Source organism: Tachyglossus aculeatus, chromosome X1 (genome assembly GCF_015852505.1).
Source record: "Tachyglossus aculeatus isolate mTacAcu1 chromosome X1, mTacAcu1.pri, whole genome shotgun sequence".
NCBI lineage: Eukaryota > Metazoa > Chordata > Mammalia > Monotremata > Tachyglossidae > Tachyglossus > Tachyglossus aculeatus.
In genome coordinates this window covers 91,785,796-91,803,538 of record NC_052101.1, presented here as the reverse complement: position 1 = coordinate 91,803,538, position 17,743 = coordinate 91,785,796, and the positions used below count along the sequence as shown (strand labels likewise).

The window sequence follows — 17,743 nt, the reverse complement described above, 5'->3', positions numbered from 1 at the left end:
AATTCTACACGAGGTGTCGCTCTCCCCTGACCCAAACATAAATTCCAATGACCATCTTCAACTCCTCAGCTCTTTATCAGATCCTACAGCTGTTACTTCCTCCCTCATCACTGCTAAAATGGTTTCTTCCCATCCCAGTAGCAAATTCCTTACCCCTAACTTTATCTAGGGCCTTGTTGCTTACAGTCTTCCCACCCACTCTCCTTTCTCCAAATGCCAAAATATTCTTCCTCCCTCACTGTTATAAATCACTTCACTCCCTTCTCATCACCGACTTTCTTGAGCCTCCCATATCCAACTTAAACTAGACATCTTTGAGGCACTCTACCATTTTGCCCTGGCTTCTACCTGTTATCTCGTTTCTCCTTATCCCTTCTTCCTGTGAAAGGCAATTTTTGGGGTTCCCCTTACTTGCCTCTCCCAACTTCATTCTTTCTTTCATGAGGCCCTCTGTCTGTTAGACAATTTTTCCACTAACCTATGCAGGCCCCTGTAACCTGTTTGATGGGAAAATTGAGGTGGGGGCTGTAGTTGAGACTCGTGTGTGTGTGTCCGTCCCCTGCTTTCTCGGTGTGTGAATTTGGTAAAAATAGGGTTCGTGGCTTTAACATGATTTGTAGGCTTTCTGGCTCATTTTGGACATTTAATAATGAAAAATTGTAGACATCTAGTTAATCTGCCTGTTCCAGGCAGGATCGCCCTTAAACATCCCAGGCAAATGAGAATCTGTCCTATTTTTACCCCTTTGTGGTCTGCCCCTCAGGTGAAGAGAAAATAGGCATGTTTGGTGCACATATACACTCAAAGGTTTCTAATAAGAATGCAGTTTGTGAGAAAACCAAAAAGAATTAGAAATGGTAAACAAAAATAGAAATGTCTTGACTCAATTTCCTTTAGGAACTGATTTAGTTAGGTCACCCCCTAAATTCCCTGTCCTGGGCAGAATCGCCCTTAAACATTCCGGGCAAATGAGAAACTGTCCTATTTTTACCCTTTTATGGTCATTGTTTTCCCCCCGCCCCTCTCAACCCCGTGTACGAAGACAAATGTATTTTGTGAAAATTGAAGGAAAAGCCAATAATGCATATTGCAAAATCTTTATAATTTTCATTACACCGATTTCAAATTCAAATAAGAGCATGCATGTAATGTTGGGCTTAATCCACAGGAGACTGCCTTGGGTTAATTAGAAGGGTGATAATGTGAGAGGTCATCCTATTTAGTAAAGAGAAAAGTTTGTTGGAGATAATTAAAATATCACTGGAAATGTATAAAAACTGAGGTTGTTTTTTTTAAACTGACTTTCTAATATCGACGATTCCCTTTCCCAAACAAACCTTTTTCCTCACAAAATTAATTGGGGTTTTACAGCTGAAGGCAATGCAAGAAGAAATTCTTCTCAAAAACGGAGAAATTAAAATCTTGCGAGAATCCTTGACACACTCCAATTCCAGGATAGAAGAACAGAGAAGAGCACATTTGCTTTATGAGAAGGAGACTACTCGGTACCTAAGTGACAAAGAGAAAGAATTCTCCAGAAAGGTGATTATTATAATTTTTATTATTATGAACCACATTTCACCAATTAAGTATCTCATCTCTGCTGTCATTGCATCTCCTTAGGGATGTCAAGGAGGGCAAAAACCCGAGTTTCCCCTAACAGAGCCCTGGTCTCACCCAGTAATGACATTGCACATGGCCTTTTGTTCTTTTGAAATAATGGTCAAAGGAGCAATAGAATAGTCAATACTCAATCCAGCGGTTTGAGGTTTCATTAGTTGAGCTAAAAAACACCAGGTGGTGACCAGTTTACTGGTCTGTTTATCATTGACACTTGACAGAAGAGCTTACACATTTTGGTGATGGCTGAATTATAGTGGTCTAATTTCACTCCCCTGGAGAAAGCTAAATTGAGTCTTAAGTCTCTTGTGACTCATCTTGGTTTCTCTGATTTGCTGCTCCTCTTTGTACCGTACCTTTGGGTCAGTGAGAAGTCACAGGCCACTGTCAAAGATGGGGTTAAGGTCTCCGGAAGAGGAGTCCAGTGATGATCAAAGCACCTGTGTGCTGTTTGAGTAGCTCAAGTAGCCTCCAGAGGGTCATTCATTCAGTCATATTTATTGAGTGCTTAGCATGTGCAAAACACTATACTAAGCGCTTGGGAGAGTACAGAATAACAACAGACACATTCCCTGCCCACAACGAGTTCACAGCCTAGAGAGGGGTCCCAATGGAATTGTCTCCCTGTTCACCATGTTTCAGATTTTGGGAGTTTGGCATTAGGCCCAGATGGAGAAGCAGCGTGGCTCAACGGAAAGAGCACGGGCTTTGGAGTCAGAGGTCATGGGTTCAAATCCCGGCTCCGCCAATTGTCAGCTGTGTGACTTCGGGCAAGTCACTTAACTTCTCTGTGCCTCAGTTACCTCATCTGTAAAATGGGGATTAAGACTGTGAGCCCCCTGTGGGACAACCTGATCACCTTGTAACCTCCCCAGCACTTAGAACAGTGCTTTGCACATAGTTAAGCGCTTAATAAATGCCATCATTATTATTATTATTATGTACAGTCTCACTCTGACACTTGAACCAATCTCCAGAATGCAGTTGAAGTTTTCTGGCTGAGTTATGTACACCAGGAACCCAAACAACAAGAGCTACACTGCAGAGTGCACAAGTGACTCTTGTGTAACTATCCTCCCCATCCCTAAGGGGACAGAGTTCTGGAATTTGTCCCTTTTTAATGGTGTCGGGTACATTGTGTAAACTTTTGAATATTCTGGAGACCTATTTCTGAAAGAGGAAAAAATATAGATGTTCCCATTAGTTCCATCACAGCAAAAAAGTGAGGCACAGAGATCAAAATTTAGTTGTACTTTATTTGGCATGTGTGTGTGTGTGCATGCATGCAACTCTAATATAAGTCCGTTAACAGAACATTTTTGCTTTTCAGTTACTGTCATTGCAGACTGAACTACATTTTAAAGATGCTGAGATGAATGAATTAAAATTAACTGTTCAAGCCAAGGAACATGTGAAAAAGGCTGCTGTTCAGGCCCCTTCACTTGTCAGGTACTCTACTGAGTTTTCCAGGATGATAATTAATACATTTTTGCACTGTTTAGTGTGGAGCCCAATTTAGAAGTCACATCCAGAATAGACCTTTGGCCTGGAATGAAGGTGGACTCTGATTCTGAAAAACACCATGAGCACCAAATAAAACCAGAATAGGCTGGGCGGAGACAGGATGGAAGCTGAAAAGAAGCCACATTTCTCCTAAAATTTGTACTTCAGTTGTGCTTGCTTGCCATCAGAACCACCCCTGAATAACCTCAGTTTCTGAGAAGGAAATTTATTCAAACAAAAAAGGAAAAAATGGGTTGATAAATACTCTCCTCATGTTCTAATTTCATTTTTGCAGGATCTGATTGGGTATTAAGGTGGCCGTTTGGAATTTTCTCTTTCTGAGCCAGCCCTCAAACCAGGTTAATTCAGTTATGGTTTGGTCCTAATTCCTCTCTAATCTGATGGGGGAACCTGATGTATAAAGTGCGAGGCCAGGCCTCTGAGCTGACTAGGGTCTAAGGAGGAAGTCCTGAGGAGTAATCGGTCCCACCGTATGGTAGGGTCTCTGGTTTTAGCCCAGCCCTTTCCAGTTTTCCTCTCTCCACCAGACCACCATGGGGAGAGGAGTAAAATCCAGCATCCAGCCTCCCCTACCCCCAATCCAACCGGTAGAGAGAGGAGACCAGTCCCCATTGGCTTCTAACCTAAATTGCCTCACCTTGCTTCTCTCTCTTTTTTTAATTAAATGGTATTTTTTGTTTGTTTTTTATGGTATGTTAAGCACTTACTATGTGCCAGGCACTGTACTAAGCACTGGGGTAGCTTCAAGCTAATTAGGGTGGACACAGTCCGTGTCCCACATGGGGCTCCCAGTCTTAATCTCTATTTTACAGATGAGGCCCATCTGAGGCCCAGAGAAATGACATGCCCAGTGTCACCTAGCAGACAAGTGGTGGAGCCAAGATTAGACTCCAGGTCCTTCTGACTCCTGGGCCAGGGCTCTATCCACTAGGCCATGCTGCTTCTCTTCCTCTTTCCACTCACTGCAGCCCTCTGCTCATCGTAGACCTCGCTTTCCTTCCACAGAGGGGCCGAGGACCACCTGATGAATGTGGCAGTGCCCCAATTGCCCCCGACCTGGTCCTCGCCGTTTCTGAGGCGACCCATTACCTGCCCACTAAGCATTCTGCTGGCGGAGACAGTGTTTACAGAAAGTCCTCAAAAGAAAGAATTGATTTTACAGTGGAATAAATGTATCCCCCTAAGTGCCAAGGAGGATATCAGTACCAAAGTGCTAGAGATGGCTGCCGGGTTTATCTGACTTGGGAGACTGAGACTTAATCGGGGAAGGCGTGTTGGAGGAGGTGGGCTTTCAGGAGGGCCTTCTCTGTGGGGAGGCTTGTGGTCTGCTGGATTTGGGGAAGGAGGGAGCTCCGACGAATGTCATTGACATCATCAAGAGGGTGGTGAAAGGACTAGAAAGATAGATTCTTTCCAGCTCCGGGCTATCAATGCCCTAGCGGTCGCCCTAGCTACCATCAGTATCGCAGGCATTGACCTCTGCCCACACCCAGAGTGGGAATGATGGCGAGCCAGCAGAGACCTTAAAGCCTACCCTCTGATAGCACCACCATCTTCAAGGTGAATACTGCTGCCCTCCTAGCAGAAGAAAGTCAGGCCAAGTATTGCCTGTCCCTCCCAAAAAACTCCTCTTCCGTGATAAACAAAAGTCATCCAAAGGCTGAGGGAGAGGAAACAATTCAGCAAGTTTTCCGCCTCGCCCTGTTCATAATCCAACACCAGCCAGTAAGAGAAGTCCAGGAAGGAGAAGCAGAGCCATGACTAAAAACGGCCGCCTGAGGAAAATCATCCCGTTCTGTATAAGTCAGCACTTGACGGCCGATCATTTGATAGGGCAGCGCAAAACCTCATAGAACCCTGCTTCTCTAGAATTTAGGCTTTTCAGGGGAACTGTCTATGTTTTCTATTTATACCACCAGTCTCTGCCTCTTCGTATAATTCCTCCTGTTGTACCCATCCCTTCTCTGGGGAAGTGAAGCATATGGGGTGGTGGAGGATTCTGTGGCCCAGTTCTGGACTATTCAAGACGTGGTTACTCCATTATTGGTGCTGTGGATCATAGGGAAAGAGTTGTGGATATCATCCTTTGTTTAGGAAAAATGCAAAAACAAATTTTCAACTGTCTTCACAGCTAGTAAGCAGTGAGGTTGACACATCCTGGAATGTGTTGCTTTTTTGAAAAAGGGGTTATGAAATGAAATGTAACCTCAATAAAAAGCTTTCACTGGTTTTGACAGAAAACACTCATACATGAAAGAAAGGTTCTATTATCAAGTATGTTCCCAGCTGGGATTTTGGTAATTGCCAAGTTTGAAATGACTTCAGCACAAATGTCGGGCTGTCTGCACATTTATTTTTTTGTGTGTGATCCTAGGAAGAGTCCCATCAGGGATATAAAGAAGGAAGCTTGTTCGGCAAAGCCGGAAAAAATCATTTTTCCGACAAAGGAATCCTTCAGTAGAAGTTTGTCCCTTAAGCGGCCCCATCCTGCAGCCCAGCCCTGTGTTCCGGCTCCAAGGAGCAAGGATAGGAAGGTGGCACCCACTGACCAATCTCTACATGCTAATGGTATTGGATCTTTGTTCTTTTTTTCACAAAGCCACTCTTTGTGTTTGTGTTGTCTCTGTCCAGCAATTTTTAGGAAATACTGCTAGTTTCTCTGGAGAAGTAATCCAGCAGGAGTAGAGTTTCACTGGTATGGCTTTTCTGCTCTCTCTGCCAGTTCCCTTTAACCCCTTATGTCCGGGAGACTCAGGCTTGTATTTCCTCATTTGCCCACCTTGGTTAAGGCTGACTTCAGGTGGCTTTCTAAGCCAAGGTTTTCAGACTTTCTGGTTTGAAGTAGTGCAAGAATTGTTAAAGTGGGTTGTGAACATAGGTGCCCAAATGACGGGATTCTGACTAGACCTCTCTCTCTCCCTCTCTTTCTTTAAAAATGGTATTTTTTAAGCACTTATTATGTGCCAGGTACTATACTAAACACTGAGATAGATACAAGCTGATCAGGTTGGACACAGTCTATGCCCCTCATGGGACTCAGAGTCTTAATCCCCCATTTCCAGATGAGGTAACTGAGGCCCAGAGAAGTGAAGTGACTCTGTGAAGCCTTTGTTGACTAAGCCCTCCTCTCCTCTCCCACTCCCTTCTGCCTCACCCTGACTTGCGCCCTTCATTCATCTTCTCTCCAGTCCCCACAGCACAAATGTATATATCTGTCATTTATTTATGTATATTAATGTCTGTCTCCCCCTCTGGACTGTGAGCTCGTTATGGGCAGGGACTGTGTCTGTTGTTGTATTGTACTCTCCCAAGTGCCTAGTATAGTGCTTTGCACACAGGAAGTGCTCAGTAAATACAATTGAATGAATGAATTGCCCAAGGTCACAAAGCAGACAAGTGGCAGAGGCATGATTAGAACCTGGGTCCTCTGACCCCCAGGCCCCTGCTCTCTCCATGCTGCCATGCTGCTTTTCACGATGCTTCCAGTCAGTGCTGAAAAGATTGAAAACAATGGCTTTCTGACCTAAAAACTCTTTGAAGCTTGTCCCTTCCCAATCCTCATCCCCTCCTAAAATCCCTTCCCCCTTTTTTTCTTCCCCCCCCCCCCACCACTCCACCGCCCCTTGGACCAAAAAAAAAAAAAAAAAAAGTTGGCACTGCTCATGGGAAATATGCTGCCTTTGTTGGCAGACAACTAACCAGATTGGGCTGTGTTTTGTGACACCCCAGAAGGGGTATGTTTGTCATTATTTTTTTCTCTCTCTTGTCTAAGTACTAAAGTACTAACACATTTTATCATCTTCAAAGTTTCACTTGAAGATTCCCGTAATGTAGAGTCTTCCTGAACTCCAGGGACTCCTCAACCCATCCTCTCACTGTTCTCTCTGGCCAAGTCACTGGCAGGCAGATACCAAGAAAAGACCCTGTCCTGGCAGCTGTGTGTGTGTGGGTTGTTATGAACATTCCCCTCTCCCCCATATTTTTCTTTTAAAGGTTTGACGTTAAAGTCATAGTCATGTCTCAGAGTTTTCACCAGTAGTAGTAGTAGTAATAATAGTAGTGGTAATAGTATTCATTAACAACCTGCTGTGTACAAAGCACGGTACTAAGTGCTGGGGAAAAAAACCCACGGGAGAAAATTTAACACAGTTCCTTGACCTCCAGGGGCTCACAGTCTAAAAGTAAGGCGGTGAGGGGTTTGGTGACAAACGCTTAATGCAGTGCTCTGCACACAGTACGCGTTCAATAAATACGATTTATAAAGGAAGGGTGAAAAAATAAAAACACAAAAACAACATAAAAGTGCTCAGTATAGTGCTCTGCACAGAATAAGCCCTCAATAAATACCATTGCTGGATTGATTGATAAAAGACAAAGCTTAGAGTCCAACTGGTCTGGTGGCAAAGGGAACTAAATAAAGGTGCTTTGGATTTAGCTGCTTGTTCTGCTCAGCTCTGGGCAACTAATTCTCTGTAGGTGACTGATCTATACTTTCCAATAACTTCTTCTAATGGTATTTGTTAAGTGGTAACTGTGTGCCAAGCACCGTACTAAGGGCTGGGATAGATACAAGCTAACCAGGTTAGACATAGTCTATGTCCCACATGGGGCTCAGAGTCTTAATCCTCATTTTACAGATGAGGTAACTGAGGCACAGAGAAGTGAAGTGACTTGCCCAAGGTCACATGGCAGACAAATGGCAGAGCTGGCAGAACCCAGGTCCTTCAGACTCCCAGGCCCGTGCTCATCCATTAGGCGTCCCTGCTTCACCGTAATTACTGTACTGTTCATAGCATTGGGCTAGATAAGAAAAGAAGTTGAACGAATGGTGTACCAGATCCTTCTGGGGATTATGTCCAAATCAATCAATCGTATTGAGTGCTTACTGTGTGCAGAGCACTGTATTAAGCACTTGGGAGAGTACAATGTAACAGAATTGGTTAATAGAGTTGCCAGAGCATAATTAAACAGAAACAGATGTACAGGTGAGCAGAGACAATATGTTCTAGGAAAGATACAATGTGAAAAGAATAAACATCTATGCAGCGTGGCTTAGTGGATACAGCACGAACCTGGGAGTCAGAAAGTCATGGGTTGTAGTCTCAGCTCTGCTGCTTGTCTGCTATGTGACCTTGGGCAAGTCACTTCACTTCTCTGTGCCTCAGTTACTCATCTGTAAAATGGGGATTAAGACTGTGAACCCCATGTGGGACTGGGACTGTGTCCACCCTAATTACCTTGTATCTACCTCAGCTCTTAGAAGCGCATAACAAATGCCACAATTATAATTATTGTTATAAACAATTAACAGGGAAGGTTTTGTAAGTAGCCACAGGTGACCTGGAATTGTAATGGGCATCAGGTAAAAGCTTGGCTCTCTTGGGATGTGTAGGTTAAAGTCTTATGCAGGTTTTCCTCTATAGAAGACACTTTTTGTACAGAAACTGAGGGTCTTACATTTTAAAGAGAGACTTCTGCGTGATGTTCCTCAAGCTTTCCTGTGAAGCTTCATAATGAAAACGTCATCTTCTGCTCTTGAATGAGTCGACGAGCTTCATGTGACTGAATCACATCGAGCTTCATTTTTTAATCAGTCAATGGTATTTATTGAGCACTTCCTGTAGGCAGAGCACTCTAGCTAAGCGCTCGGGAGAGTACAAGGCAACAAAGTTGGTAGACATGTTCTCTGCCCACAAGAAGCTATTTCCTTCTCCTTTTCTAATTTTAGTTTGTCTTTTTGTAGTTATGGGGCAGGAGGGTTTATAGCTTGTCTTCATTGTATTGGCTCTAACTGTAGTGACTCTCTAGTTGAATAAAGCCTATTTTTTAAGCTGTGTGTGCTGTCCGGGTTCTTTGCGTTGGTATTTCTCTTATGGTATTTGCAATGATGACATTTGATGAGGTGTTCCAGTTTTCACACCCGGCCTCTTGTTTCAGATAATAAGGCACCGGTTCGTGGAAGTGGCTTTGTGAAGCAGGAGTTGAAGCAGAAAAGTTTTACCCACAGCTGGCTTCAAAGACAAACCAGTAGAGGTACTAACCAGCCCTCCCCTCCCCCGCCCCCCCCAAAAATTTGAGATGCAGCCATTAGAAACTTATGTAGACAGCCCTATGCCATCTCCATTCAGGTAATCCAACAGGTGTATGAGCACACAACGCAAGAATAACACACCCCTACTGGAGAGGCTTTTAGTTCTTAATTTTCTTTTTTTCTCCAAGGGACCGACCTCGAAAGAACCTCGGTCAGCTCTCCTTACATGGATTGTAAGCAGGTTTTGATACAGTTTTTACCATTTGAAAAACAGTGTTGCATTTCAGCGTAGGCTTGTAGAGGAAGCACCAAGAAAACGCAGCAGAGGTTTCAGCCTGGCCTCAGTTCAGTTGTCACCTCTCCCGAGGGTTCTTTCCAGTTCACATGCAAAGGTCCCATGCCAGAATCTGCTAAGGCTGACTTATTTCTCTGCAGGTTCCATTCTGATAAATGCCCTTCTGAAGCAGCCTCTGGCCCCAGGGTCAACACTAGGGCTCTCTCACCTCTTGGGCAGCAATTCTGAGACCTCTCCCGGCGCCATCTTGCAGCTACACTTGCTTGGCAGGTAATTACACAGCTCTCCAACTACCCTCTCTGAGACTGATCCCCATCCCTTCCAGCTGCTAGGTGAGCCCTTTGTTGGAGGGAGGCGCAGTGGGCTATGTGATTTTTATCTGTCATTCATATTTATTGAGCACTTACTGTGTGCAGAACATTGTACTAAGTGCTTGGGAGAGCACAATATAACACTAAAACAGACACCTTCCCTGTCCACAGTGAGCGGGAACTCTAACTGGTTGGGTTTTAAGTTGACCGACCTTTGAGTCCTCCCAAGCAGGGATCAGTCAAAACATGGAGAGGCCCTGTACTCTCATGTCTTTCAAATGTGAAGCTGACTTTTTTTTTATAGTACTTGTTAAGCACTTACTATGTTCCAGGCACTGTACTAAGCGCTGGGGTAGGTACAAGCTAATTAAATTGGTCATGGTTCCTGTCCCACATAGAGCACCAGTCTTACATCCCCATTTTATGGATGAGGTAATTGAGGCCCAGAGAAGTGAAGCGACTCGCCCAAGGTCACCCAGCAGACAAGTGGCAGAGCTGAGATTAGAACCCATGTCCTTCCAACTCCCAGGCTCGTGCTCTCTCCACTAGGCCACGCGGCTTCTTTTCTGTTTGTAACTAGCAGTTCTCTGGGGATGTCGAGCTCCAGAACCGCATACTCCAGGGAAGGGTTGTTCTCGATCACGTCTCTGAGAGCCGCCCAAAACCTCGCCAAGACGGGACTGAACATGGTTGCGATGGATGAGGGCCAGACGGACCGAGACCCGGTGGAGAGCAAGGGAAGTATTTTCCGTCTTGGCAGACCCTGTAAATTCCCAGGGGCCGTGTACCTCCTCCCGCTGGTGGAGTATTACATGGACTTGTACTGCCAAACCCTGCAGACGGAGGTGTCAGCGACGGGTAACGGTGCTTCGGGCGACCAGCCTGGGGACTCTTCCCCAGCAAATGTCGAGCAACGGTCCCAAACGGATGACTTCCTCTCTGCTCTGGAAGGCTTCACAGTGGCGGCCCTTGGCGTCCTTTACTACTTGGTGTGTTACAGCGGAGATGTTGTCCGTAGTTTGCTCTCGGTGGAAGGGGAGCGAGACCCCGCTCTCCGGGAGGCCCTGCCCGTAGAAAGGGACGACTATCTCGGAGGCAGAAATCCTCTCGGGGAGATGGCAGGAGTCTCTTCGGAGCAGGAGCAGGCGCAGGAGCGAGCTGTTGTGGAGGAGCGACCCTACCCACCCTTATTTAAGAAACTCCTTCAGGTGTTCTCTTTATCCTCCTCGGCGCCAGAGACCCTCAAAATGGATATCGTGAACCAGTGTCTAAAGATTTTGGTGAAACTAGCTGAAAATTCGACTGCTAATTTATTGCCCAGGTAAATAAAACCTTCAGTCTTATTTATTGAACACTTACTGTGTGCAGAGCACTGTACTAAGAGCTTGGGAAAGTACAGTACAACAATAAACAGTGGCATTCCCTGCCCACAATAAGCTCACAGCCTAGAAGGGGGGAGGCAGACATCAATACAAATAAATAAAATGACAGATATGTACATAAGTGTCGTGAGGCTGTGCAGGGGGGAAGAGCAAGTGGAGTAAGGGCAATTCAGAAGGGAGTGGGATATGAGGAAAAGTGGGGCTTAGTCTGGGAAGACCTCTTAGAGGAGATGTGCCTTCAGTAAGGCTTCAAAGGGTGGAGGAGAGTAATTGTCAGTCAGATTTGAGGAGGGAGAGTGTTTCAGGCCAGAGGAGTTGAGATGGAGTTTCTCTTCTATATTGACTTCTCTGCAGAGTTGTTAAGGGCCAGGGGCCAGCAGGTTAGAGTCCTGAAGCTGCTAGAGTTGAGTAATTCATTCATTCATTGTGGTATTTAAGCACTTTCTGCATGCCAAGCACTGTAGTAAGCTCTGGGATAGATCGATATATGTACATGGGGCATGGTCCCTGTCCCATCTGGGCCTCACAATCTAAAGGGGAGGAAGAAGGGGAATGTAGCCTTTTTTTCAGGTTGAAAAATGAGGCCTAGAGAAGTGAAGTGACTCATCCAAGGTCACACAGCTGACAAGTGGTGGAGCTAGGGTTAGAACCCAGGTCCTCTGACTCTCAGGCCCAGGCTCTTTCTGCTAGGCCACACTGCTTCTTTCATTGTTTACCTGCCCATAGGCTGTGAGAAATTGCAGTGAAAACTAAAATATGGCTGGGCTCTAGGGGGGATGTTAAGGGGGAGCTTTCGATTATTTTGAAATTAGCAGGTATTTCTCTGCCTGAGTAAAGGGCAACAGAGTTGCTCAGGAGACCTAACTGAGATATGAGAGGTGGACATTCTGAGGGTTGAATTGAGAGGACTGACTCAAGGGGTGGCTTCCTGGCAGTGGCAGTTTAAGTCAGCCAGGCTGTTGTCACCCCTTTGGTCTGATTTACTTGTTCCCTTGGCTCTTTACTAGCCAGCAAGCGGGGTGGAGGTGGTCCTTTGGAGTGCTGGAGAGAATGTCTCTCCTCATTCCTCCCCCTGCGGCCTGAGCGGTATGCTGGGGGCACCTGTCTCTGACTCACCCCGTGACTTGAAGGCTAGACCCTCACTGACGGTCATCCTGAAGGAATAAGTACGGCCGACCTGAATCCTGAGAGTCTGATCCTCATTTTGCCGTGCGGTCTGAAAACCTTCCCCAGAGGCAGGGTCCTAAAAGTCGGCTGAGACTTGTCCCAGTGGAGTCTGGGTCTTCTGTGTCTTCTAGGTTCCGGTCTGTGCTGAGTAGCCAGGTGCTGCCCTATTGTCTTTGCGCTACGACTCCTCTCTCAGCGGTCCATTGGCTGGTTCAACTCCTGGCTCTCTTGGTTGACCATGAAGATGTGGCCCTTCAACTTTGTTCCCTCTCAGGTAAAGAGCCCTTCAAGAATGTAGGTACATGGCTTTGCATACAGTAAGTGCTCAATAAATCCAATTGAACTGAATGCAGGTGGTATTCCTGGGCCGCACTCAACCAACCAGTCAGTGAAAATCAATTTTATTTCCTGAGCACCTCTGGGGTACAGAGAGCACTGGACTAAATGCTCAGGAGGGTACAAGAGGAGAAAAAGACATGATCCCTACCCACCGGGAGCTTACAGTCTAGCTGGGGTGGGGGGAACATTAAATAATTTTAAACTCGGAGAAAGCAGTGCCCATAGCATAGTCTTTATGCAGTGATGTGTACAAAAGTGCAGTGAGAAGTAATGAATGCAGAAATGGGAAGGTGGTGCAAAAGGGCTTAGGTGATCATACAGAAGATGTGTAGACCTTGGGAGAAGTAAAATTAACTGGTGGAAAGCCTCCTGGAGAGGGTGGAATTTCAGGAAGATTTTGAAAATGGGGAGAGCTGCGATCTAGCAGATTTGAAGGGGATGGAAGCTCCAGGCAGGAGGAAGGGCATGGGCCGAGGCCTGTAGGAGGGAGAGTCGAGAACAAGACCCAGTGACAAGGTGAGCTTGGGAAGAGTGGAGAGTGCGAGCTGGCGTGTAATGGGAAAAGAGAGTGGATAGGTAAGAGGGAGAATGCGATGGGGTGCTTTAAAGCCAAAATTCAAGAGTTTCTGTTGGAAACAAAGATGAATGGGTAACCATTGGAGGTTTTTTGAGGAGTAGAAGGGCAGGCACAGAATGACAAAGATGATCCGAGGAGCAAAGTGAAGCATAGACGGGAGAGGAGAGAGGTTGGAGGCGGGGAGACCATCGAGGAGTAGTCAACTAGTACTGGTAAAGTACTCAGGCGGGGTTCGGACAAGCATCTAAACCAGCGTGGGGCCTGTTTGGATGGACAAGAAAGGGCAGTTCTGAGAAATGTAGCGGAGAGTAAGCTGTAAGAATCAAAAGAGGGAGGAATCAAGAATAATGTCAAGATTGTAGTCTTCAGAAACGGAGGATAGTGATGGTGTCAATTAAGATGGGAAAGTTAGGTTGGGGATTTGATTTAGGAAGGAAGATGAGTTGAGTTTTTGACACATGCTTTAAAAAACAGAGGTTTGTTTTCTTGGTCTGTTATTCCCCCTCCAGAGAAAAGGACTGCACAATAATAATGCTAAAATGACAATAATGGTGGTATTTAGTGGTATATTATGTGCCAAACGCTGTACTAAGTGCTGGGCTACATACAAGGTAATGAGGTCAGGCACAGCCCCTGTCCCATACGGGGCTCACAGTCTAAGGGGGAGGGTGAACAGGTGTTGAATCCCCATTTTACAGATGAGGAAACTGAGACACAGAGCAGTTAAGCGACTTACCCCAAGTCCCAGAGCAGGCATATAGTGACTCCCAGGCCCGGGCTCTTAAAACTAAGGCCACTCTGCTTCCCCATCTCATGGAAGTTGTGGGTTGTGGACTGTTTTGCAGACCGTGCACAAGATGAGGCTGTTGAACTTTCCAAGGGAAATCCTGCCAGTACTCTCCCAGGTCGTGAATGTTCATTCCATCATATTTATTGAGCACTTACTGTGTGCAAAGCACTGTAATAAGCACTTGGGAGAATACAATATAATAAACAAGACGTGTTCCCTGCTCACAACGAGCTTAATGTTTCCTGAAAAGCTCTGAAGTGGCAGGAGATGAGGCAGAGAACTGTGTCTAGGGCGGAGCACTTGCTCAGAAGCTTCTGAAGAATCGTCAGCTGTGGTCAGATTGACTCGAAGCCTTTCCAAGCCTCATACTGTGGGAGTCTAATTCTGTTAAGAAAAAAACACCTCAAGGGCTTATTCTTATTAAGCAAATACTGTAACGTTCCTTTCAGAAACCTGCCCTCTCCTTCTTCTATACCTGTATGTCGCTTCCAGGCCAGATAAATCAGCCACTGAGACCCTTTGGCTTCATCTGGAGCAAGAGGTAAGCCCAACTAGGTCCTTCCCCCACCCCTCCCCACTCCTCCACCTATCCCCAAGGGCACCTAGGGTCCCGTACTGCGCCTCGGTGAGGTAGGTGATACGCTAGCCTGGCCTAAAAGTAAAAGTCTCTGTTTTCAGAGAAAGTGAGAGGAAACCATTAGTGAGTTCTAAAAGCTTCTCAGGCTCGATCTCGGGCTCACAGTGTACTCACTCTGAGGGAGAAACTGATGGTTGCCTCCAAAGCTTCATTTTTGCTTTTGTGGTGGTGATAGAAAAGGTGGGATTTACTCCTGAGATGGTGAGGAAATAATCTTGGAGGGGTTTCTGGGTTTACCAATTCAGTTGGTTGTTTCTCTTTCATACTCATGTCGGGAGCCAATCGGTAGTAATCGTAGTTAATCCTGCTGCGTTTCTTGATCAGAAACGATGGAATTAGCTGAATCCTAAAGTAGAGGGAAATGGAGAGCGAGCCAGTGTAAAAATCATAATGAAGCAGTCAGGACCTCACTAGCCTCTCTCTGCTTGCAAGGTTATATTTTCCCCAGAACATTCAGTCTCCCTATGATATCTCCCTCTAGACTTATTGTGAACAGGAAATGTGTCTGCTCTATTGTTACATTGTACTCTTCCAAGCGCTTAGTACAGTGCTCTGCACACAGTAAGCGCTCAATAAATACGATTGGCTGACTGGTTCCCTGTATGTGTATGTACGTGTGCCTTTGTAGGTGGTTCAGTTCCTGGCTAAGCTCTGTGTGCTGGATGTGGGCTCACCTGCTGTCCTGGTGGGTTCCAGGTGCCAGTGCAAGCATGAAGTGAGTACATTGGAAGTGGTATGAAAAGACCTGCTTTGAAACTGTTTGTGGCTGCTTCTGGTAGGGCTACAGGGAAAGGGGAAGGGAGTGGGGAGGAGAGGTACAAGAAGCCTAGAAGTTTCACTTCCCAAAGGGTCCTTCCGGAGCTGAGGACGGATGTCCCGGAACAGTTGCTCCTGGGTTTCTGTAAGCTCGTCCCGGGCAGGGAACATTTTTGCCAACTCTGATGGATTGTCCTCTCTCAACCAGCTTGGGAAGCAGCGTGGCCTAATGGAAAGAGCACGGGCCTCGGAGGCAGAGGCCCTGGGTTCTATTCCTGACTCTGCCACATACCTGCAGTGTGATACTGGGCAAGTCACTTCACTTCTCTGAGCCTCAGTTCCCTCATCTGTGCAATGGGATTCAATATCTGCTCCCTCTTCCTTAGGATGTGTGGGACTCGATTATCTTGCATCTACCACTGTGCTTCATACAGTGCTTGGCGCATAGTAAGCACTTAACAAAAATCACTATTATTATTACTACTATCCCAAGCACTTAGTACAGTGCACACAGTAAATGTTCAATAAATACCATTGATTGAATGATCGATCGATTGATCGGGGCCCTGTGTCTTCCCATCTACCACCTCTAAGAAGAGTCCTCACCATTGTCTGCTTGGGTTGCTGTAATGTGTTGTCCTTTAGGGCCCTAATGCAGATTCTGGCTGTCAACCGTCCCATAATATAATAATAATAATATTAGTATTAAGCACTTACTAGCTGCCAGACACTGTACAGAACAGACACAATCCCTGTCCCACGTTGTTGGGTAGGGACCATCTCTCTATGTTGCCAACTTGTACTTCCCAAGCACTTAGTACAGTGCTCTGCACACAGTAAGCGCTCAATAAATGATTGAATGACTGAATGAATGAAAGAGATATTTCATCTGTATTTCACAGATGAGGAAACTGAGGCCCAGAGAAGTTGTGACTTGCCCAAGACCACCCAGTCAGGATGAGAACCCAGGTCCCTTGACTCCCAGGCCACTGCTCTTTCCATAAGGCCACGCATCCTCTTCCCCCCCCCCCCCCCGCCTCTTCTGGGTGCAGTGAGCAGGGCTGATTATGGAATGCAGAGGCCTGAATGGCCTGGTATTTAATTACCTGGGAAGTGGCTCTACTTCTGGGTCCCCTCCCAACAGTCAATGTCAAACTCCATCCTTCACACTTCCTTGCAGTAAAGGATTATTATTTATCCTTCCTCTTTTCCCAGAAGACTGTTCTTGCTATTTCAGTACACCCAGTTCTCTTGTAACACAGTTTGTTGATTTTCTGCAAAGCCCTGCCCTAAAGGAAGATTCACTCTGTAGTACTCACTAAGTCCAGCCTCACTCGCCTGCACACAAACTGTTTCTTTCAACCCCGAGGTTCACGGTATCGTCAGGATTCTCTCTGTCGAATGAATGTTCCCTAATTCCCCTCCACGTTCCAGCCCAAGCGCACGAAAATAAGCAGAACCGGGTTTCATTTTTCCCGTTCCTATGGCCCACAGCCAAGTGAATCCAATTAAAGTCACTAGCATCCTTCTCAAAAACAAAACAAAACAAAACAAAAAACAGACCCCCACCTTAAAACTTTAGCAGGGTGATGTCCCCAGGCCTTTCAAGTGCCCATCCTTCTGTCATTCTCCACTCTCCTTTCAGGTTATCAAAACCCTTGTGGTGATGTTACATAGACAGTGGCTGACAGTGCGGCGGGCGATAGGTAAACTCTGCAAACGGAGGCAGCGGACCGTTCAGTGTCTCCGCGATATGCTGTTGCTGCTGTACACTCTGTCCCAGAGAGACAAACACTTCCATGAACATTGCCTGGAGGTTCTGCATCAGTATGACCAGGTGCTACTCGGCATCCGCACTCTCTTCAGAAGCCTCCCGGACCTGACGGGCTGCGAAGGTGAGGGAGCAACAAGGTCATCTCGGAGAAAGTAGATACCGTTCTGCCAGAGAGCCCGAGGGTACAGGCAGCAAGCGGGTCATGACACGTGTGGTCCGTTGCTGTTTGGAGAAGGAGGCAGGGAGACTCCCACCACTCTTCTCTGCTGGAGCCTCGAGTTCCAAGCTATCAGGACAGCCTCAGACCTTTCCCGGGCCCCCAGGGCGGAAGCTGAGGATGTCAGGGAAAGGTGTCTGCAAATAACCATTCTCTCAGTTAGTGAAAGAACGGGGCCATCTCAGAAGGTGAAAAGAGAATGTTAGCACCCCCCGGCCGGAGAGTCAGGAGATCTTCATCTTGCTCCCTTGGGCGCCAGCCCTAGGTGGCAGCTCTCCCAGTTCCCCACCCCCCAAACACACCTTCCCTCCCCCGGCCCCATT

At 46.4% G+C, this 17,743-nt stretch overlaps 1 protein-coding gene across 3 annotated transcripts in view; it reads left to right on the top strand.

The window, feature by feature from the left end:
• Window positions 1-17,743, top strand: part of LOC119950326 (ATR interacting protein) — a 29,761-nt gene that overhangs the window by 8,911 nt on the left and 3,107 nt on the right. For 2 of the 3 annotated variants that reach the window (XM_038772619.1, XM_038772618.1), the window contains exons 3-12: window positions 1,372-1,542; window positions 2,951-3,069; window positions 5,519-5,712; window positions 9,082-9,177; window positions 9,611-9,740; window positions 10,362-11,102; window positions 12,462-12,604; window positions 14,486-14,577; window positions 15,302-15,388; window positions 17,075-17,324. In XM_038772619.1, the coding sequence (XP_038628547.1) occupies window positions 1,372-1,542; window positions 2,951-3,069; window positions 5,519-5,712; window positions 9,082-9,177; window positions 9,611-9,740; window positions 10,362-11,102; window positions 12,462-12,604; window positions 14,486-14,577; window positions 15,302-15,388; window positions 17,075-17,324 (2,023 nt within the window). The remainder of the gene's footprint in view (window positions 1-1,371; window positions 1,543-2,950; window positions 3,070-5,518; window positions 5,713-9,081; window positions 9,178-9,610; window positions 9,741-10,361; window positions 11,103-12,461; window positions 12,605-14,485; window positions 14,578-15,301; window positions 15,389-17,074; window positions 17,325-17,743) is intronic. The other variant, XM_038772620.1, reaches the window with a different exon arrangement.